Source organism: Oncorhynchus tshawytscha, linkage group LG15, assembly GCF_018296145.1.
Source record: "Oncorhynchus tshawytscha isolate Ot180627B linkage group LG15, Otsh_v2.0, whole genome shotgun sequence".
Lineage (NCBI taxonomy): Eukaryota > Metazoa > Chordata > Actinopteri > Salmoniformes > Salmonidae > Oncorhynchus > Oncorhynchus tshawytscha.
The window spans coordinates 2,238,364-2,262,442 of record NC_056443.1 but is presented as its reverse complement, the minus strand read 5'-3'; the positions used below and the strand labels follow the sequence as shown (position 1 = coordinate 2,262,442).

Sequence of the window (24,079 nt, the reverse complement as noted above, 5' to 3'; positions counted from 1 at the left end):
AAACTCAAAGAATATGGCTGCCTAAATATGGTTCCCAATCAGAGACAACGATAAGCACCTGCCTCTGATTGAGAACCACTCCAGACAGCCATAGACCTTGCTAGACAACCCACTAAGCTACAATCCCAATACCACCACCAAAACCCCAAGACAAACACACCACAATTACAAAAACCCCATGCCACACCCTGGCCTGACCAAATACATAAAGATAAACACAAAATACTTTGACCAGGGCGTGACAGAACCCCCCTAAGGTGCGGACTCCCGAACGCACCTCAAAACAATAGGGAGGGTCCGGGTGGGCGTCTGTCCATGGTGGCGGCTCCGGCGCGGGGACGTGGACCCCACTCCTTTAATGTCTTAGTCCCCTCTCCCTTCGTCCCTGGATAGTCCACCCTCGCCGCCGACCATGGCCTAGTAGTCCTCACCCAGAACCCCACTGGACTGAGGAGCAGATCGGGACTGAAGGACAGCTCGGGACCGAGGCAGCTTGGGACTGAGGGGAAGCTCGGGACTGAGAGAAAGCTCGGGAGTGAGGAAAGCTCAGGAGTGAGAAAGCTCAGGAGTGAGAGAAAGCTCAGGAGTGAGAGAAAGCTCAGGAGTGAGAGGAAGCTCAGGAGTGAGAGGAAGCTCAGGAGTGAGAGGAAGCTCAGGAGTGAGAGGAAGCTCAGGAGTGAGAGGAAGCTCAGGAGTGAGAGGAAGCTCAGGAGTGAGAGGAAGCTCAGGAGTGAGAGGAAGCTCAGGCAGGTAGATAGATCTACCAGCTCCTGGCTGGCTGGTGGTTTCAGCAGATCCTGGCTGACTGGCAGCTCCTGGCTGACTGGCAGATCCTGGCTGACTGGCAGACTGGCTGACTGGCAGATCCTGGCTGACTGGCAGATCTGGAAGAGTCTGGTTGACTGGCAGATCTGGAAGAGTCTGGTTGACTGGCAGATCTGGAAGAGTCTGGTTGACTGGCAGATCTGGAAGAGTCTGGTTGACTGGCAGATCTGGAAGAGTCTGGCTGACTGGCAGATCTGGAAGAGTCTGGCTGACTGGCAGATCTGGAAGAGTCGGCTGACTGGCAGATCTGGAAGAGTCTGGCTGACTGGGCAGATCTGGAAGAGGCGCTGGGCAGATCTGGCGGCGCTGGGCAGACTGGCGGCGCTGGGCAGACTGGCGGCGCTGGGCAGACTGGCGACGCTGGGCAGACTGACGACGCTGGGCAGACAGACGCTGGGCAGACTGGCGGTGCTGGGCAGACTGGCGGTGCTGGGCAGACTGGCGATGCTGGGCAGACTGGCGGGGCTGGGCAGACTGGCGGCGCTGGGCAGACTGGCGACGCTGGGCAGACTGGGGGCACTGGCGGCGCTGGGCAGACTGGCGGCACTAGCTGCTCCATATAGGCTGACAGCTCTGGCGGCTTCTTACAGACTGACCGCTCTGGCGGCTCCGTGCTGACTGGCAGCTCCTTGCAGACTGGCAGCTCCTTACAGACTGACAGCTCCGTGCAGACTGACAGCTCCGTGCAGACTGGCAGCTCCATGCAGACTGGCAGCTCCATGCAGACTGGCAGCTCCATGCAGACTGGCAGCTCCATGCAGACTGGCAGCTCCATGCAGACTGGCAGCTCCATGCAGACTGCAGACTGGCTGCTCCATGACTGACAGCTCTGGCTGCTCCATGTAGACTGGCTGCTTCATGCAGACTGGCAGCTCGGGCTGCTTCATGTAGACTGACAGCTCTGGCTGCTCCATGCGGACTGACAGCTCTGGCTGCTCCATGTAGACTGACTGCTTCATGCAGACTGGCAGCTCGGGCTGCTTCATGTAGACTGACAGCTCTGGCTGCTCCATGCAGACTGACAGCTCTGACTGCTCCATGCAGACTGACAGCTCTGGCTGCTTCATGCAGACTGGCAGCTCTGGCTGCGCTGAACAGGCGGGAGACTCCTGCAGCGCTGTGTCGGAGGAAGGCAGCGCAGGAGAGGAGAAAGGCTCCGACAGCGCTGGAGAGGCGAGGCGCACTGTAGGCCTGATGCGTGGTGCTGGTACTGGTGGTACTGGACCGAGGACACGCACAGGAAGCCTGGTGCGGGGAGCTGCTACCGGAGGGCTGGGGTGTGGAGGTGGTACTGGATAGACCGGACCGTGCAGGCGCACTGGAGCTCTTGAGCACCGAGCCTGCCCAACCTTACCTGGCTCGATGCCCACTCTAGCCCGGCCGATACGAGGAGCTGGAATATACCGAACCGGGCTGTGCACCCGCACTGGAGACACCGTGCGCTCCACAGCATAACACGGTGCCTGCCCGGTCTCTCCAGCCCCCAGTAAGCACAGGGAGTTTGCGTAGGTCTCCTACCTGGCATAGCCATACTCCCTGTGAGCCCCCCAAGAAATTTTGGGGCTGACTCTCGGGCTTCCATCCGCTCTGCCGTGCTAGCTCCTCATAATGCCGCCTCTCTGCTTTTGCTGCCTCCAGCTCGGCTTTGGGGCGACAATAATCTCCAGGCTCATTCCAGGGTCCTTTACCGTCCAATTCCTCCTCCCATGTCCATTTCTCCAGGTGGTGCAACCTCTCCCACTGTAGCTGCTGCTGCTCCTGCTGCTGCTGCCTCTGTTGCCTCTTCTCCTGTTGCTCCTTTGGGCGGCTACACTCCCCTGGTTTAGCCCAGGATCCTCTCCCGTCGAAGATCTCCCATGACCAGAAATCCTTGTTGAGCATCTCCTTTTTCGGCTGCTCCTGCCTGTTGACACGCCGCTTGGTCCGTTGGTGGTGGGTGATTCTGTAACGGTTTTCTAGTGGTGATGAAGGAGAGTCAGACCAAACTGCAGCGTGTCGATTGTGATCCATGTTTAATACAACAAAGAAAACACGAACACTACACAAAACAATAAACGAAACCGAAACAGCCTATCTGGTGCAAACTAACAGAGAGTACACATAGGACACTAAGGACAATCACCCACGACAAACTCAAAGAATATGGCTGCCTAAATATGGTTCCCAATCAGAGACAACGATAAGCACCTGCCTCTGATTGAGAACCACTCCAGACAGCCATAGACCTTGCTAGACAACCCACTAAGCTACAATCCCAATACCACCACCAAAACCCCAAGACAAACACACCACAATTACAAAAACCCCATGCCACACCCTGGCCTGACCAAATACATAAAGATAAACACAAAATACTTTGACCAGGGCGTGACAATACTACTATTTTCACAGGAGAGGTCTAGATAATACAATGTTAACAGGAGAGGTCTAGATAATACAATGTTAACAGGAGAGGTCTAGATAATACAATGTTAACAGGAGAGGTCTAGATAATACAATGTTAACAGGAGAGGTCTAGATAATACAATGTTAACAGGAGAGGTCTAGATAATACAATGTTAACAGGAGAGGTCTAGATAATACAATGTTAACATACAATGAGGAGGTCTAGATAATACAATGTTAACAGGAGAGGTCTAGATAATACAATGTTAACAGGAGAGGTCTAGATAATACAATGTTAACAGGAGAGGTCTAGATAATACAATGTTAACAGGAGAGGTCTAGATAATACAATGTTAACAGGAGAGGTCTAGATAATACAATGTTAACAGGAGAGGTCTAGGTACAATGTTAGGTCTAGATAATACAATGTTAACAGGAGAGGTCTAGATAATACAATGTTAACAGGAGAGGTCTAGATAATACAATGTTAACAGGAGAGGTCTAGATAATACAATGTTAACAGGAGAGGTCTAGATAATACAATGTTAACAGGAGAGGTCTAGATAATACAATGTTAACAGGAGAGGTCTAGATAATACAATGTTAACAGGAGAGGTCTAGATAATACAATGTTAACAGGAGAGGTCTAGATAATACAATGTTAACAGGAGAGGTCTAGACTACAATGTTAACAGATTAACAGGAGAGGTGTAGATAATACAATGTTAACAGATTAACAGGAGAGGTCAAGCCACATGTACTACATGGTACTCCTTATTCATCTTTCTTGAAAAGTTTTTTAACCTGCTTGATTTATAGACTTAGTCTAACGCTATTGAACATTTGTTCGATATGTCGGACTCTCACCAATGTGATCATTCCTGTATTTTGCTTAATTGCAATACATTTAATATTATGTGGACAAATGTCTCACATCTTCAATATATAGTATTCTCTACCTCCAACCCCCTGGGAACAGAGTGAACATCTGGTGACAGTGCTGCTCTATTCTGAGACAAGCAGAACCACCCAGCCCTGTCTATGTAAATCTCAGTTTCACTCCCACAGCTACCAGTCTAGCAGATGAACAGTTTCACTGTCTGAAATACCCTGGACTGGGCCAGATGTGAGGGACTGTCTGATTTAAACCTCTATGGTGGATTCAGGAAGGGAGACATAACAGATATGCCAACATGTAATTAATGACAGATAAAATGGGTATTATACTTTATGATGATAGTTTATGTACAAGTAGTTTACATGTGTCTCATGTTGAATCCAGCGTCAGGTCTCATTCACAGAGCTAACAGTCCGTAACCTACTCATAAAAAAAGTGAATACGCCTCTGTTGATGATCACATCCATTGGATTTCCACAGCTGGTTGTAAAGTCCATTTGTGGATTTTTTGAGTGCTTGGGAGCCTGAAGCGATTGTAACTTTCAAGTAATATTCAATTACGTGAATAAAAAGGGCATAAATACAATGCTATTATTTTTATTTATTTATTTATTTAGTAAGACAAAAACTACAATGAATAATGGAGATTTTTAAAAGTCATATATCATGTAACTTCTGAACATATATCACTTTATCTGTTTATTAGTGTTATGGTAATATGCTATGGTAACATATTGATATCCATGGAAAAGAGGAATACCAGTCAGTTTCCACCTTCCAGTGATCATTGGCACGGCCAGCCCGCTCATTAGGCAGGATTAGGTGGCCGCCTATGGCGTTAGATTGACGAGGGCGGCATTTTCTGAGCTAAACTGACCAGTACACACATACAGGAACACATAAAACCTTGCATAATTCTGCCCAAAAACAATGATAATTTCTCTCAGCCAGTGGCATATGGGCTTTTTAGGTGAGCGCTGATGCAGCCCTATGATAAGCAGTGCCCACTTTGACAAAGGCAGGAGCGCAAAACATTTTGCTTGTCCATTCCCAGTGCGCCTCTCCAGGGTGCTGTTGGAGAGACACATCGCTGCGGCGTTCCACCAACGTTCCGTCGAAAATAATAATCTAACATAAATCATGTAGCGGATATAGGATATGGTAGAAAGAGTATGTGGATTTCCTGTCACCTACAGGGCAGAGATCAAATACAAAAAGTGTAATGAGATGGACACTTATATCATGCAGGTTTCTCTGATCAATTCCTCTATTTATTTCACCTTTATTTAACCAGGTAGGCCAGTTGAGAACAAGTTCTCATTTACAACTGCGACCTGGCCAAGATGAGTCAAAGCAGTGTGACAAAAACAACAACACAGAGTTACACATAAACAAATGTACAGGCAACAACACAAAAGAAAAGAAAAATGGAAAAATCCATGTACAGTGTGTGCAAATGTAGAAGAGTAGGAAGGTAGGCAATAAATAGGCCCTAGAGGCGAAAATAATTACAATTTAGCATTAATACTGGAGTGATAGATGTGCAGATGATGATGTGCAAGTAGAGATACTGGGGTGCAAAAGAGCAAGAGGGTAAGTAATAATATGGAGATGAGGTAGTCGGGTGTGCTATTTACAGATTGGCTGTGTACAGGTACAGTGATTGGTAAGCTGCTCAGACAGCTGATGCTTAAAGTTAGAGAGGGAGATATAAGACCCCAGCTACAGAGATTTTTGCAAATTGTTCCAGTCATTGGCAACAGAGAACTGGAAGGAAAGACAACCAAAGGAGGAATTGGCTTTGGGGATGACCAGTGAGATATACCTGCTGGAGCGCGTGCTACGGGTGGGTGTTGTTATGGTGACCAGTGAGCTGAGATAAGGCGGAGCTTTACCTAGCAAAGACTTGTAGATGACCTGGAGCCAGTGGGTCTGGCGACGAATAAGTAGCGAGGGCCAGCCGACGAGAGCATTCAGGTCGCTGTTGTGGGTGGTATATGGGGCTTTGGTGACAAAATGGATGGCACTGTGATAGACTGCATCCAGTTTGCTGTGTAGAGTGTTGGAGGCTATTTTGTAAATGACATTGCTGAAGACGAGGATCGGTAGGATAGTCAGTTTTATGAGAGTATGTTTGGCAGCGTGAGTGTCACGAGAATTTTCAATCCCAATGATGATAACAATCACTATAGCTTTGACCAATTCCCCCTAGGTTGTAAAGGTAGGGTTAATAAGAATTAGGCAAATCTCAGATTCTGCAAAAGGTTCGTTGTAGTTTATTCAGGAGAGATCTCAAGTCAACCAAAATTTGAACAGTCTTTATAACTCCCTCTACGCACACACGCACGCACACACACACACACACACACACACACACACACACACACACACACACACACACACACACACACACACACACACACACAGACATCACTTTTCTACCAGCCTTGGCAGTTTCTCGCCGTTCTCTCCTCTCCTTCCTAGATTAGAGAGGCCTTGAAAGGGCCCTCCTGTTGTCAGTTTTTTCAGAGTTATCATGTGTAGTCTCTGTTTTTTCCACATATTTCTCCCTCTTAACTTGTCCCACACATGTATGACTGGAATATAGTCTTATACGTTTCAGGGTGGAATTCTTTAGTCATTACTTTAAACATATAAATTCCCTTATCAGTGGGTGAAGGAGGTCTTGTTGACAAATAGGAAGCCGATTCTGGATTTAATTATGGATTTATTTTAGGTTTTTTTGTAACAGTATTTTTATTGGAATTTCACAATTTTCACCCATATTAAGAGATACAACAACAGAGACAAAGCACACAGAACAAAAACAAGAAAAACAGCACCCACTTACACATATCTACGTGCATATATATACACATACATACACACACATACATATACCCATGATTATACACACACATACGCATACATACACGCACGCACACACACACATATACACACCCATACATACATACCATTTTCCTCTTCCCGCTCGGTGCTTCTCTCACCCCATCACCATCATTGCGTCTCTCAATACATACATTTTAAACAAACTTACAAACAGAAATTAAACAAAAAAGCTCAGTTTAAACCAAGAGGTTAGGTTCCACACATGGAGCGTACAGTGTAGTTCTGAAATACATAGATCCCCGCCATTCTAAGAGAATCCTTGCAGCATAATAGCTGATACCTCAGGTTCTAGGTAATTTAGATAAGGTTCCCATACTTTGTAGAACTGGTCTGTTTTAGAATGCAATGTACATGTCAGATATTCCAGAGGCACCCATTCAAATAGTATCTTATGCCAATCTTTAATAGAAGGAACCTTATCACTAATCCACTGTAAAAAGATGTTTTTCCTCGCTGCGAAGGTAAGGATGTTGTAAAGCCTCCTTTTACCGACAGAAGTAACATGCCTACTAGGGAGACCTAACAGTAAAGAAACTGGGTCCAATTCTAGATCAACCCCTAGGATCTTTTCAATTTCTTGCAGAACACCAGACCAGTATCTTTGTATTTTGGTACATGACCATAAACAATGTGTTAGGGTGCCTGTATCAGTTTTGCATTTAAGACACTGAGGGAAGAGGAAGTGGGGCTAAAAGCATGTCTGCGATTTGGGGATATATGCAATCTGTGTATTATTCTTAATTGGATTGCTCTAGTACGGTTACATATAGATATTGTTTTTGCATATCTCCAAATGTCCTCCCACATCTCTTCGTCAATAGTAACAGACAATTCATTCTCCCACACTTGTTTCACCCTCCGTGTGTTGACAGCAGAAAAGGACCTTAAAGTATCATAAAACAGACTTACAGACATTTTCCTTTGTGGGAAAAAAAAGCATTCTTTCAATGACAGACACATCAGGGTTACCAATTAAGGTGGTGCTCTTCAGAATATAATGTCTTACTTGTAGGAAGCGGAAAAAGTCCTGCTTTGGGAGTCGATATTTCTCGACCATCTGCTCAAATGACAACAAAATCTTATCAGCAAATAAGATTTAGCCTGCGTATGCCCTTATTAAGCCATAAGTTAAAGCCAGCATCCAGCAATCCTGGACTGAAATCTGGGTTGTTAAGAATTGGGGTAAGAGCAGAGGTTAGTTTGGACCTTCCCAGGAAGCGTTGAACTGACCTCCATACTTTGAGTGTGTTAAGTGTAACAGGATTATTGCAGTGATCTTCCACAGACTTGAAACTTCTGAAAAATAAAAGATCCTGTAAGGGGTATTTTGAAAGAGAAGTCTCAATGTCTAACCAAATAGAGGAGTCATCATTTGTGATCCAGTCAGAAATATAACAAAGGTGGGCACACCATTGATAGAACCTGATATTGGGCAGGTCCAAGCCACCCATAGAACTTGGCAGCTGCAATATTGCCATCTTAAGTCTTGGCTTGCGTTTACTCCATATAAAGGAACTTAGCCATCCATTTACATCCTTTATTACCTTATTGGAGAGTAATACTGGGATCATTTGGATTGGGTAAAGTAGTCTAGGTAAAATGTTCATTTTCAAGAGGGATATTCTACCCAACCAAGAAATCGGGAGAGAGTTCCAGCGATCCAGATCCTGTCTTATTGTATCAAACAAGGGAACAAAATTGGCTTTGTACATTAGCTGGAATTTAGGAGTTACAAATATACCCAGATACATGAAACCTGAGGGAGACCATTTAAAAGGGAAGGGGGGAGAAGTATTAGGTACAGAGTGTAGGCTACCAAGTGGCATAGCCTCTGACTTAGTAAGGTTAATCTTGTAGCCTGAGAATTCGCTGAATAATTCAATAATATTAATAAGAGATGTAATTGAAGTCTCGGGACTAGAGATGAATATCAGGACATCATCAGCATACAAGCTTATTTTATGGTGAACATCACCAATGAGCAGCCCCTGTATAGCAGGCGTTACCCTGATGGCCTCGGCCAATGGTTCCATAACGAGTGCAAAGAGGAGGGGGGATAAAGGACAGCCCTGTCTGGTACCTCTGTGTATAGAGAAGCTATTTGACTGTAGCCCATTAGTAAGGACAGCAGCCTGAGGATCATCATATAAAACTTTCACCCATTTTATAAAGTTGTCCCCCAGACCAAATTTATTTAGAGCAAATAATAGGTAAGACCACTCCACACGATCAAATGCTTTCTCAGCATCTAGGGAGAGCACAAGACCATCCACAGCACTTTGTTGGTAAGCTTGAATTACATTAAGAAGCCGCCTGACGTTGTTGCATGACTTACGGCCCCTAATGAAGCCAGTTTGGTCTCCTTTCACAATTAGTGGCAGTGAGTCCTCTAATCTTGTGGCTAGAATTTTAGAAAGCAATTTTCTATCCACATTCAGAAGGGAAATTGGTCTGTATGAGGATCAAGACTCTGGACATTTTCCCTTTTTGAGAATAAGTGAAATGTTGGCTTCTCTCAGCGTTTGAGGGAGTTGGTCATTTGAAAATGAGTGGTTAAACATATCACGCAATGGCTCAAGTATCAGGCCATGGAACTCTTTATAGAACTCACTACAAAACCCATCTGGTCCTGGGGCCTTACCATTTTGCAGATTCTTAATTGCGAACATTATCTCTTCCTTGGTAATAGGGGCATTAAGGAGGGACCTCTGCTCTTCGGAGATAGTAGGGAGCTCAATCTTACAAAAGAAGTTCTCCATTAATTTGGGTGCATCCTTTGGCAGTTCTGAGGCATAAAGGTTTGTATAAAATTTCTTAAATGAGTCACTTATCAATTTATTTTCATATAAATGATTACCATCAGAATCAGTAATAGTAGCAATTGACTGAGAGTCAGCCCTCTTTTTAGCTAGGTATGCCAAGTACTTTCCTGGCTTATCGCCATGTTCATATACAGTGCCTTGCGAAAGTATTCGGCCCCCTTGAACTTTGCGACCTTTTGCCACATTTCAGGCTTCAAACATAAAGATATAAAACTGTATTTTTTTGTGAAGAATCAACAACAAGTGGGACACAATCATGAAGTGGAACGACATTTATTGGATATTTCAAACTTTTTTAACAAATCAAAATCTGAAAAATTGGGCGTGCAAAATTATTCAGCCCCTTTATTTTCAGTGCAGCAAACTCTCTCCAGAAGTTCAGTGAGGATCTCTGAATGATCCAATGTTGACCTAAATGACTAATGATGATAAATACAATCCACCTGTGTGTAATCAAGTCTCCGTATAAATGCACCTGCACTGTGATAGTCTCAGAGGTCCGTTAAAAGCGCAGAGAGCATCATGAAGAACAAGGAACACACCAGGCAGGTCCGAGATACTGTTGTGAAGAAGTTTAAAGCCGGATTTGGATACAAAAAGATTTCCCAAGCTTTAAACATCCCAAGGAGCACTGCGCAAGCGATAATATTGAAATGGAAGGAGTATCAGACCACTGCAAATCTACCAAGACCTGGCCGTCCCTCTAAACTTTCAGCTCATACAAGGAGAAGACTGATCAGAGATGCAGCCAAGAGGCCCATGATCACTCTGGATGAACTGCAGAGATCTACAGCTGAGGTGGGAGACTCTGTCCATAGGACAACAATCAGTCGTATATTGCACAAATCTGGCCTTTATGGAAGAGTGGCAAGAAGAAAGCCATTTCTTAAAGATATCCATAAAAAGTGTTGTTTAAAGTTTGCCACAAGCCACCTGGGAGACACACCAAACATGTGGAAGAAGGTGCTCTGGTCAGATGAAACCAAAATTGAACTTTTTGGCAACAATGCAAAATGTTATGTTTGGTGTAAAAGCAACACAGCTCATCACCCTGAACACACCATCCCCACTGTCAAACATGGTGGTGGCAGCATCATGGTTTGGGCCTACTTTTCTTCAGCAGGGACAGGGAAGATGGTTAAAATTGATGGGAAGATGGATGGAGCCAAATACAGGACCATTCTGGAAGAAAACCTGATGGAGTCTGCAAAAGACCTGAGACTGGGACGGAGATTTGTCTTCCAACAAGACAATGATCCAAAACATAAAGCGAAATCTACAATGGAATTGTTCAAAAATAAACATATCCAGGTGTTAGAATGGCCAAGTCAAAGTCCAGACCTGAATCCAATCGAGAATCTGTGGAAAGAACTGAAAACTGCTGTTCACAAATGCTCTCCATCCAACCTCACTGAGCTCGAGCTGTTTTGCAAGGAGGAATGGGAAAAAATTTCAGTCTCGATGTGCAAAACTGATAGACATACCCCAAGCGACTTACAGCTGTAATCGCAGCAAAAGGTGGCGCTACAAAGTATTAACTTAAGGGGGCTGAATAATTTTGCACGCCCAATATTTCAGTTTTTGATTTGTTAAAAAAGTTTGAAATATCCAATAAATGTCGTTCCACTTCATGATTGTGTCCCACTTGTTGTTGATTCTTCACAAAAAAATACAGTTTTATATCTTTATGTTTGAAGCCTGAAATGTGGCAAAAGGTCGCAAAGTTCAAGGGGGCCGAATACTTTCGCAAGGCACTGTATATGGAAAAGAAAATCAATAGAAGAAGATTGAGGCTCTTCCACCTAAAACCAAGCCTGGGCACCAATATGGATTCACACATATCTCAGCCTGAGCTATAGCGGCTATTACTTTAGCAAGAAAAATAATAAAGATACGAATATTACTGAGCCGGAGTACGTGAGGACTCACACCACTGTTTCATGATCAGATTCAACCAAAAATAAACAAAGTTATTCAATGCTGTGGAGGTGCAGCTTAAAGTTATTTACCCGAGAGAGTCAATAAACGCAGCAGCCTCTTCAGGTGTGTAGAGCTTTTAGGTGATCCGTTGACCATAATCTTCAATGTGGCCGGGTACAACAGTGCGTAGTCCATCTTCATTCTCCTGAGTCGAGCCTTCGCCTCATCAAACGCTTTGCGTCTTCGTACAACCGCTGTGGAATAATCATTGAAGAATGAGACCTTTGGACCTTTATGTTGACTACCATCAGAGCCGATGTTTCTAGCCGCATCCATGACGCGCTGCTTGTCGGTGAAGTTGTGGAACTTTATAACCACCGGCCGTGGGCGCTGATTGGGACCGGGTATCGGTGCTTGAGAGCGATGGGCTCTGTCCAGCTTCACACGACCAGCCTTAGTGTCCATTTGTAGGTAGCCAGGGATCCATTCCTCAAAGAATTTTACTGAACGTGTCCCTTCAGAATTTTCCGGGAGTCCCACAACACGAATATTGCATCTGCGTCCTCGATTATCCAAGTCGTCAATGTGCTCCGCCATTTCGCGCACCTGTTTCTCAAGTGCTTTTATCTTAGCGTCCATAGATGTAGTTGAAGTTTCCACTGCAGCAATTCTCCCTTCCGCCTCAACAACACGTTCCACAACGCTCTGTATTTCAGCTGAATGGCCTGCTATTGCTTCCAAGACCGTTCTTATCTTAGCATCGATCACTTTAGTAATGTTATCAGTCATCTTTTGAATCATCAGGTCCATTGTGCCTGGATCCGCAATGGTGTTAGCTTCGCTAACGTTAGCTAGCTCCTCATGCACATCCACAGGGGTGGTGGTTTTGGTCGACTTCTTAGTAGTTCTATTGGGCATGTTGTCGGAGATTTTTGCGAAATAGTCGTCAAGACTCATTATATGGTAACTTATTTAGCCAATTCTACCACTTTTTCAAGCTAGGAGATTAATGTAAGAATATAAATTTACGAATGCCACGAGAGCTCGCTGAAACACTGTGTTCTCTCTACGGCGCCATTTTGTCCCCCCCTCGATTTATTTTAGTTTAATATGAGTCTGGAAGGAGAGTTTACAATCCAGCAATTTAATTTGTAGTCGTAGGTATTTGTAGTTGTCCATATATTCTAAGTCAGAACCGTCCAGAGTAGTGATGCTAGTCAGGTGGGCGGGTGCGGGCAGCGATCGGTTGAAGAGGATGCATTTAGTTTTACTAGCGTTTAAGAACAGTTGTTGTCCATGGAAGTAGAGTGGTATGGCATTGAAGCTTGTTAGGAGGTTTGTTCACACAGTGTCCAAATAAGGGCCAGATGTGTACAGAATGGTGTCGTCTGCGTAGAGGTGGATCAAGGAATCACTGATATCATGATATATACAGAGAAAAAAGTCAGCCCGAGAATTTAACCCTGTGCTACCCCCATAGAGACTGCCAGAGTTCCGGACAACAGGCCCTCCGATTTGACACATTGAACTCTATCTGAGAAGTAGTTGGTGAACCAGGAGAGGCAGTGATTTGAGAAACCAAGGCTGTTGAGTCTGCCGACAAGAATACGGTGATTAACAGAGTCCAAAGCCTTGGCAAGGTCGATGAAGACGGCTGCACAGTACTGTCTTTTATCGATGGCGGTTATGATATCGTTTAGTACCTTGAGCGCTGCTGAGGTGCACCCGTGACCAGCTCGGAAACCGGATTGCACAGCGGAGAAGGTACAGTTGGATTCAAAATGGCCGGTGATCTGTTTGTTAACTTGGCATTCAAAGACTTAAATGCTGCTGACTGACTTCATTTAAAAACATATATATATTTTTAAATTACTACTTAGGCAAGTCAGTTAAGAACAAATAATTTATTCCGATGACAGCCTACCCCGGGACAATTGTGTGCCGCCCTATGGGACTCCTGATCACTGCTGTTTGTGATTCAGCCCGGGATTGAACCAGCATCTGTAGTGACGCCTCTAGCATTGAGATGCAGTGCCTTAGACTGCTGCGCCACTCGGTAGCCCAACTGATCTAAAGTGGAGATCTCCAGAGCCGGCTGCTCTCTGGAACTACCATAGAGCTGTCTGACCGAGGGAGGTTTTTGTACGACTCTGTATCACTGTGTGAACACCCAGACCTAGTTGGGGTTGTATAACCTCTGACAGCAGTAATCTCCTGCATCTTCAGCCTGGACTCCATTGATGGTCAGAGTGAAGTCACTCCCAGATCCACTGCCACTGAATCTAGATGGAGTCCAAGACTGAATGGTTTTTGCTCAGTATACAAGGTATTTAGGAGCTCCTCCAGGTTTCTATTGATAACAGGCCATCCCCTGTCCATAGATGTTACTGTTTTCAGCACTGCTGGTCTTACAGATGAATGTTAATGAGTGACCCACTGAAACAGTTTTCACTGTTAAATTGTTCAGCATTAAATTGTTCATTTATTTGTCCATATAGATTATTTTCTTAAACTGTAATAAGGTTATATAGCCTAATATTGCAATGGTTTGCATCATTTACTGTCAAATATATTACCTTGGAGACACAGGGAAAATATACATATGAAGACGGTGATAAAAGTCATGGTTGTTGTAGGTTCTGTTGTCCTGAAGGACAGCTCTCAGTCATGAAGTGTTAAACTCACAGGGCTATAAACACTCCCAGAGCACTGCAGCATGTGCTGCTAATGCAAAGTGTCCTATATATGGGGGCTCACAATTGACCCAGCGTCATCAGCGTTTGGCCGGGGTAGGCCGTCATTGTAAATAAGAATTGGTTCTTAACTGACAGCCTAGTTAAATAAAAGTTAAATAAAAAAATAAAATGTGTAAATAGTCTTCCTGGACAGTCAAACTGATGTGATGTAGAATCCTGATAGCTATGTAACGACTGACATGGTTTCTGATATAAGTGCTGAATGGGGACTGATGCATTGATTGTAGACATCTACAAATGGAGCATATTGTTATTAATGTGTTATTAGATAGTAGCTGCTCTATGTCTCCCTCGAGTGGTCAGGCTCAGTAACTGCAGCCTGTGTGGACTGTAGTGCTGCTGACTGATTGATCTGAAAGGGAGATCTCCAGAGCTCTGACATCTCCAGTCTCCTGCTTCACCTGCTGCTCTCTGGAACTACCACAGTGGTGTGAGGGAGGATGTATGGGTAATGTTTAGGGCTTTATTGTATGTCTTCGAATCATATTGATTAAATTCTATCTATTTAAAGCACAGGTCATCTTTAGGGATTTGGATCTTTGCACATCATCTCTATCCAGATTGGTTGATGGTTTTCCTTGAGTTACTCAACAGAGTCAACATGTAGTTAATAGTCAGGAGAAACATTTAGTGATCAGTTATGATCTAAGGTCTTCTAGACATAGCTTTAGTTTGACTCTATTGTTGTTCATCTCTACTACACATTGCGTAATTGTACTGGATCATCTCCTCCCCTCAGCACCTGCAGTAGGTCCCAGCTGTATCAGTACAGTCACTGTGCAGTCTGACTGAGGGAGGTTTTAATACGACTCTGTATCACTGTGTGAACCACCGAGTGCTACCAGGCCAGTGTAAACTCTGACAGTAGTAATCTCCTGCATCTTCAGCCTGGACTCCACTGATGGTCAGAGTGAAGTCACTCCCAGATCCAGTTTAGGAGCTCCTCCAGGTTTCTGGTGGTACCAGGCTAGACAGTAACCACCATGCACATCACTGCTGGTTTTACAGTCAAGAGTGACTGTCTGTCTTGGCAGAACAGCTTTCACTGTAGGAGTCTGAATCACAGTGTACTGTCCTCTGGATTCTGAAACAGAGAATAAAAACATTTCTATAAATGAAATATTACATATAGTAATGAATAATTCTGAATAGAAATAGTAACATTGATATAGATGTCGACGGTGTAGATTTAATTCATTTTCAACAAAACATTCTGAAAATTGTAACCTTGAAAGCAGAAAGCAAGTGTCCAGATGAAGATGGTGATAAAAGTCATGGTTGTTGTGGGTTCTGTTGTCATGAAGAACAGCTCTCAGACATGAAGTGTTAAACTCACAGGGATATAAATGCTCTTAGAGCAGCAGGGAAGATGCACTATGCAAATTAATGTTTCAAATCTATTTCAGGTTCCAAGTAGTATCCCATCAGTATATATTTTGGCTTGGTTGAGCTTTCTTTTATAATAATTAGGTGGGTGCTTACATTTGTCCTATTTCCCACATGTACACGTTTGTTTTATGCCCATTTGTGAATTGGAAATGTGTTTTTTTGCATATTCCAACTCCCCTTGAGTCATCCTTGGAGAGTAGGTTCGAGACCAGGGTTTGCCAGTGCCTTGTTCAAAGGTACATCAACACATTTTTCACATTTTCCTTGTCGACCGAGATATTTGAAATCGTGACCTTTCAGTTACTGGCCCAACACTCTAACCGCTAGCTACCTGCTGCCCCTTTAATAACATCAAACAGCAACTGTTTTATCTGATGACTAATGTATGGTAACTTTTATGTCACACCACCATTATATTATTATTCTGATGATGATCAGATATAATGAACTGTCTGTTCACTCATGCTCGGTCTCTCATGTAAGTTCCTCTAATCAGTTAGTGAACACTTCTCTAAACTAAAGCTGCTAGGATTCCTCTGGTAGTGTTGTCTGTCCTCTGTGACTTTACCTCCACTGTTAAATGTGAGATCAACATGTTTAATAAAGGAATAATCAACATGATCACTATCACTACTGCTGCTGCTGTTGTCTTTCATATGGACAATATGGAGGAATACTAGCAACACTGATCTGATGCTGGACTGTACCTCCAGACTAGGAGAACCTGATACACAGAGGAAGGAAAAATACTACTATCTGGATTTAAGATACAATTCATATTTGTATTATCTAGAAACAGCTTATATGAAGTGTTTGTTCTACCTGGAAGATGTTAAAGTGTATCTGTGTTGATTATGATTCTGTATGAGTGATCTTCACTGTAACAGCTGCAGCATCACAACACAGAGAGGTTTTTGTACCAGCAGTAATAGGGATTGTATCACTGTGGTGGACTTTTGGTAGCGGTACCAGACTTGATGTTGGAAGTGAGTAAAGAACAAAATTAACTCTCTCTTTATTCACCTTTTGATGTCGTGTTTCAATTTCTCTATACGTTTTGCCTTGATATTGAGGATTTTTCAAATTAACTTTTTTAGATGATTTAAACAAAATACACAAGGCCTACACATACTATGGCCAATTTTAATATGAATGTTATTATCTAATCAAATTTGACCTGACTTTAAACTATGAAATTCGTTAGCCTACATTTTAGATTAGTTGTATGAATAAACATGCTGCACCTACAGTAGTAGGAGATTTACAAGAAAAAGTCAGGTTTGGTCCATGTTAAGGAAATCAACATGAAAAACACTTTATTTCTCATTGAGTAGAATAATTCGTTTCTGAAATGTATTCATACTATAGTAGAGTTAATTATTTGAACCACAGTCTAAAGAAATGAAGAGTGCCAAACATGCAGGAGGTTTTTGTACCAGCAGTAATAGGGATTGTATCACTGTGGTACACTTTTGGTAGCGGCACCAGACTAGATGTTGGAAGTAAGTAACACGCTCTTTGATATTTCTTTCTGATTATTTTGGGGGGTATTTTACTCTGTGAAACTCTGTCTCCATGAAAATATTGTTATTTTACGTATTTTACTTCCTAAAAAATATATTTTTGTTCAATTACTTTTGACTAAGCCTTCTTTCAAATGAAATGTTATTTAAATAACATGTTCAAATGTAGGTGTTTATTTAAATGTGTGGTTTGATGGATTGCAGAGGAGAGTTCTAGTATGATAACTATTTCATAATATGGAATATAGTTGTTGCATTGTGTATTACTGTGTATTATTGTTTGTGTGCGATTTGTTTAGTTATATTTTTATTGTCTTTAACTCAAAAAATGTTGGTTAAATTTAGATTTTGACTGAGCCTTCTTTCAAATAAATATTTATTGAATCAAAATGATACATTTTAGGTTTAAATACATGTCTTATTTGTATAATTGCAAAATATAACTCCTAATTCTGGTATAATAACTAATGGTATTTTATATAGTATTCATCATTGTTGCATTGTGTTCATGGTAGACTTCACTGTTAGTGTGAAGACAAAGGATCTCAGTTATGGTTGTAACTGACTTCATAATCCAATATGTTTGATATGTGATGTAAATACTATGAATATGAGTCGGCTGTTCTGATCAGATCCATTCCTAAACCATATCTGTATAACATGTATAACTGACACCATATGACTAGTAACTCTAGTTATTTAACCACTTTATACTTGTTTGGTTCATAAATCTGCTTTGTATCAATTGCCTTAGTGTTTTCTCCACATCTTTTCAACAATCCAACTTCTACATTCATATTTAGATGGCATTTCCAATTCACTATATTTTGATGAGTACTTTTCTGAAGATAATCTCTTACTAAAGCTGTACTTGTTGTAATTACTTAGTTGATGTGTTCTGTTTGTTCCAGGTAACAGTGCCCCCACCCTCACCGTCCTGCCCCCCTCTAGTGAGGAGCTGTCCAGTACAACAACAGCCACACTGATGTGTCTGGCCAACAAGGGCTTCCCCTCAGACTGGACCTTGAGCTGGAAAGTGGACGGGACCAACCAGAAGCAGGAGGCCAGTCCTACGGTCCTGGAGAAGGATGGCCTGTACAGCTGGAGCAGCACCCTGACTCTCACTGCCCAGGAGTGGACCAAGGCAGGAGAGGTGACCTGTGAAGCCCAGCAGAAATCCCAGACTCCAGTCACCAAGACCTTGAGGAGGGCTGACTGTTCTGGGTAGAACCCCTCAGTGACACAACCCTGTGGAGGGAGGCTGCTGGTTCCTCTGCTTTGACTCTGTTCTGAGATCAGATGTTCTCTGTCTTATTGATCACTGACATGTAGACTAACAGGGGGCTTTGCTTGAGTTCATGTGTCAATCCTCTCTGTAGACTGATGTTGTATCAGTGTTACATGTGATGTTTTCTGTTATATAACTATTAGAATCTGTAGGAATGTTTGCTTTGATGCTTTGATGAATAGATGAAAATAAAGACTTATCTTAGAAACAAATATGTTGTTTTCTCTTTCAATAATTTTACTTGAGTCTTAAATGTTGAATGACATAGAAAAATATTCTTAAAGTAGGACTCACAGTTTCTATGAAAACTATCTGACCTAAACCTTATTGCTTAGTTATTTATGTACCACAACGTCATTAACAGGTAGTTCATACTAACAAAGGATACTACTATTTTCACAGATTAACAGGAGAGGTTTAGCCATTTGTAGTACAGTAGGTACTCTTTATTCATATTTCTCAGAAGTTTTTGACCTGCTTGACTTCTAGATTTATAAATACAATAATGTAATGCTATTGAACATTTGATCGATATCTCACACCTGCATTTAGATACATTTATTTAAAAAGTTGTCCACATAATATTACCAGTATCACATCTGCAAGATAGTCATAGAGTCTTCTCTACCTCTAACACCCTGGTAACAGAGTGAACATCTGGTGACATTAGAGCTCTATTCTGGGACATGCAGGACCACCCAGCTCTGTCTATGTAAATTTTAGTTTCACTCCCACAACTTCCAGTCTAGCAGATGAACAGTTTCAATGCCTGAAATATCCTGGGCTGGGCCAGATGTGGGGGGAGTGGACTGGTTTGAACGTGTATGGTTGATTCAGGGTGGGAGACATAACAGATGCATAAGTAATCAGTAATAAATGGACATCATACTTAAATTAGATATGTGCATAAACATTTTTAATATTTGAGCCCAGCATCATGTCTCATTCACTAATGTAACAGTCAGTAACCTGCTCATCAAGATAGTTCATATAATGCTAGATGATCACATCACATGTTTGGTTGTGAGGTTCATATGGAGATTCTTTTTATGGTGCTGATGCTGATGTAACATCACCTCACTTGAATATGGACTGATATTGTGTGTGTTTTATAGCATCAAATAACATTTATAGATGTACTTTCAGGTTGTGACAAATATAATGAGTCAACCATGACATGATGATGATGGTGATGGTGGTGATGATGATACTGTTGATGACGATGGAGAACATGTGATCTGAATGAAGGTTTCTAACGTTATTCAAAGTTTCGTCACTGATCAGTGTTCAATGTCACTGTCTCTTCTCCCTCAGTCACTGTGCAGTCTGACTGAGGGAGGTTTTTGTACGGCTCTGTATCACTGTGTGAACACCCAAACACTGTTGGGATAGTGTAAACTCTGACAGTAGTAATCTCCTGCATCTTCAGCCTGGACTCCACTGATGGTCAGAGTGAAGTCAGTCCCAGATCCACTACCACTGAATCTAGATGGAGTCCCAGTGAACTTGTTGTTTATCTGATAAATGAGGAGTTTAGGAGCTTCTCCAGGTCTCTGTAGGTACCAGTGCAGGTAATTACTGTATATACCACTGCTGAGTTTACAGCCAATGTTGACCGTCTCTCCATTGCCATCAGCTTTCACTGCAGGTGTCTGAGTCAGAGTGTACTGTCCTCTGGATTCTGAATATTGAATGGTGAGAGAAACAAACAAAACATATCTGAAATGATGTAATGAATACATTATTATGAGATAATCATGCATTACTTACTCAATTATTGTTACTTAGATAATCATAATTCTTATACCTTGTATGTAGAAGACAAGTGTCCAGATGAAGATGGTGATGAAAGCCATGGTTGTTGTGGGTTCTGTTGTCATGAAGGACAGCTCTCAGTCATGAAGTGTTAAACTCACAGGGATATAAATGCTCTTAGAGCAGCAGGACAGATGCATTATGCAAATGAATGTTTCAAATCTTTATCAGTTTCCAAGTAGGCTCCCATCAGAATATATTTTCTCCTGCATGAGCTTTCTTTTAGAATAACTAGGTGGTGCTTATATTTGTCCTATTTCAAGCATGTGTAAATGAAAAATGTTTATGTTTTCATATCCCAACTCCCCCTGAGACAGCCTCAGAGAGTGGGGTCACAGCCCAGATCTGCCATTATCAACTGCGACCCTGGAGCAATTAGGGTTAAGTGCCTTGCTAAAGGGAACATCGACAGATGTTTCACCATGTCGGCCTGGGGATTTGAACGAGCAACCTTTCGGTTACTAGCCCAACACTCTAACCGCTAGCTACATGTCGCCCCTTTAATAACATCAAACAGCAACTGTTTTATCTGATAACTAATGTATGGTAACTTTTATGTCACACCACCATTATATTATTATTCTGATGATGATCAGATATAATGAACTGTCTGTTCACTCATGCTCGGTCTCTCATGTAAGTTCCTCTAATCAGTTAGTGAACACTTCTCTAAACTAAAGCTGCTAGGATTCCTCTGGTAGTGTTGTCTGTCCTCTGTGACTTTACCTCCACTGTTAAATGTGAGATCAACATGTTTAATAAAGGAATATACAACATGATCACTATCACTACTGCTGCTGCTGTTGTCTTTCATATGGACAATATGGAGGAATACTAGCAACACTGATCTAATGCTGGACTGTACCTCCAGACTAGGAGAACCTGATACACAGAGGAAGGAAAAATACTACTATCTGGATTTAAGATACAATTCATATTTGTATTATCTAGAAACAGCTTATATGAAGTGTTTGTTTTACCTGGAAGATGTTAAAGGGTATTAGTGTTGATTATGATTCTGTATGAGTGTAACTGTAACTTCACTGTAACAGCTGCAGCATCACAACACAGAGAGGTTTTTGTACCAGCACTAATAGTGATTGTATCACTGTGGAGGACTTTTGGTAGCGGCACCAGACTTGATGTTGGAAGTAAGTAAAGAACAAAATTAACTATTTATTCACCTTTTGATGTTGTGTTTCAATTTCTCTATACATTTTGCCTTGATATTGAGGAATTTTCAACTTAACTTTTTTAGATGATTTAAACAAAATACACAAGGCCTACACATACTATGGCCAATTTGAATATGAATGTTATTACATCTAATCAAATCTGACCTGCTTTTAAACTATGAAAGTGATTCGCCTACATTTTAGATGGGTTGTATGAATAAACATGCTGCACCTACAGTAGTAGGAGATGTACAAGAAAAAGTCAGGTTTGGTCCATGTTAAGGAAATCAACATGAAAAACACTTTATTTCTCATTGAGTAGAATAATTCATTTCTGAAATGTATTCATACTATAGTAGAGTAATTATATGAACCACAGTCTAAAGAAATGAAGAGCGCCAAACATGCAGGAGGTTGTTGCACCAGCAGTAATAGGGATTGTATCACTGTGGTGGACTTTTGGTAGCGGCACCAGACTAGATGTTGGAAGTAAGTAACACGCTCTTTGATATTTCTTTCTGATTCTTTTTGGGTGTATTTTCCTTTGTGAAACTTCGTCTATATGAAAATATTGCGATTTTTCATATTTTCCTTCCTAAAAAATATAATTTTAAAAAATTACTTTTGACTAAGCCTTCATTGAAATGAAATGTTATTTAATTAACATGTTCAAATGTAGGTGTTTAGTTAAATGTGTGGTTTGATGGATTGCAGAGGAGAGTTCTAGTATGATAACTATTTAATAATATGGAATATAGTTGTTGCATTGTGTATTACTGTTTGTGTGCGATTCTTTATTTATATTTTTATTATCTTTAACTCAAATATTTTTGGTTAAATGTAGATTTTGAATGAGCCTTCTTTCAAATAAATATTTATTGACTCAAAATGATAAATTGTAGGTTTATTTGAATGTCTGATTTGTAAAATTGCATAATATTACACCTAATTGTGGTATAAAAACGAATAGTATTCTATATAGTATTCATCATTGTTGCATTGTATTCATGGTAGACTTCACTGTTAGTGTGAAGACAAAGACAAAGAATATGAGTAGGTTGTTCTGATCAGATCCATTCCTAAACAATATCTGTATTACATGTATAAATGACACCATATGACTAGTAACTCTAGTTATTTAACCACTTTATACTTGTTTGGTTCATTAATCTGCTTTGTATCCTATTACTTTAGTGTTTTCTCCACATCTTTTAAATAATCCAACTTCTACATTCATATTTAGAGGGCATTTCCAATTCACTTTATTTGGTTGTGGACCTTAATGGAGATAATCTCTGTGTTGCTGTACTTGTTGTAATTACTTAGTTGATGTATTCTGTTTGTTCCAGGTAACAGTGCGCCCACCCTCACCGTCCTGCCCCCCTCTAGTGAGGAGCTGTCCAGTACAACAACAGCCACACTGACGTGTCTGGCCAACAAGGGCTTCCCCTCAGACTGGACCATAAGATGGGAAGTGGACGGGACCAGCCAGAAGCAGGAGGCCAGTCCTACGGTCCTGGAGAAGGATGGCCTGTACAGCTGGAGCAGCACCCTGACTCTCACTGGCCAGGAGTGGACCAAGGCAGGAGAGGTGACCTGTGAAGCCCAGCAGAATTCCCAGACTCCAGTCACCAAGACCTTGAGGAGGGCTGACTGTTCTGGGTAGGCCCCCTAGTCACACACCCCTGTGGAGAGAGGCTGCTGGTTCCTCTGCTTTGACTCTGTTCTGAGATCAGATGTTCTCTGTCTTTTGATCACTGACATGTCGAGTAACAGGGGGCTTTGCTTGAGTTCATGTGTCAGTCCTCTCTGTAGACTGAGATTGAATCGGTATTAGATTTGATGAGTTCTGTTTTGTTACTATTAGATACTGTAGGAATGTTTGCTTTGATGCTTTGATGAATAGATGAAAATAAAGATTTCCCTTTGGAACACATATTTCTGTTGTCTCTTTTAATAATTAGACTGCAGTCTTAAATGTTGTTGAATGGTATAGACATACATTAATCAAGCCTGATTCACAGTTTCTTTGAAAACTATCAGACCTAAATGTCATTGCTTAGTTATTTATGTTCTCACTTGAAACCACATCATCTTCAACCAGCAAATCAAATCAAATGTTACTAGTCACATGCGCCGAATACAACAGATGTAGACCTTACAGAGAAATGCTTACTTACGAGAGTCCTAACCAACAACACAGCTTTTATGAGAATAAGAGATAAAAGTAACAAGTAATTAAAGAGCAGCAGTAAAATAACAATAGTTAGACTATATACAGGGGGGAGCCGATACAGAGTCACAGGGGGGAACTGATACAGACCTTCTGCCTATTATGTACATTAGGTAGAGTTATCAGTGACTATGCATAGA

At 42.0% G+C, this 24,079-nt stretch overlaps 3 gene segments (V, D, J or C); 2 read left to right on the top strand and 1 right to left on the bottom strand.

Moving 5' to 3' along the window:
- The first annotated feature begins 16,299 nt into the window (after positions 1–16,299).
- Positions 16,300–18,928, top strand: LOC121839371. The segment is given in 2 exon segments: positions 16,300–16,383; positions 18,340–18,928. Coding segments are annotated over 2 exon segments (333 nt in total).
- Positions 18,929–19,610: 682 nt separating this feature from the next.
- LOC121839372 lies at positions 19,611–20,634 on the bottom strand. The segment is given in 2 exon segments: positions 19,611–20,397; positions 20,524–20,634. Coding segments are annotated over 2 exon segments (396 nt in total).
- Positions 20,635–21,719: 1,085 nt separating this feature from the next.
- On the top strand, positions 21,720–23,642 carry LOC112267816. The segment is given in 2 exon segments: positions 21,720–22,195; positions 23,056–23,642. Coding segments are annotated over 2 exon segments (402 nt in total).
- The last annotated feature ends 437 nt before the right edge of the window (positions 23,643–24,079 follow it).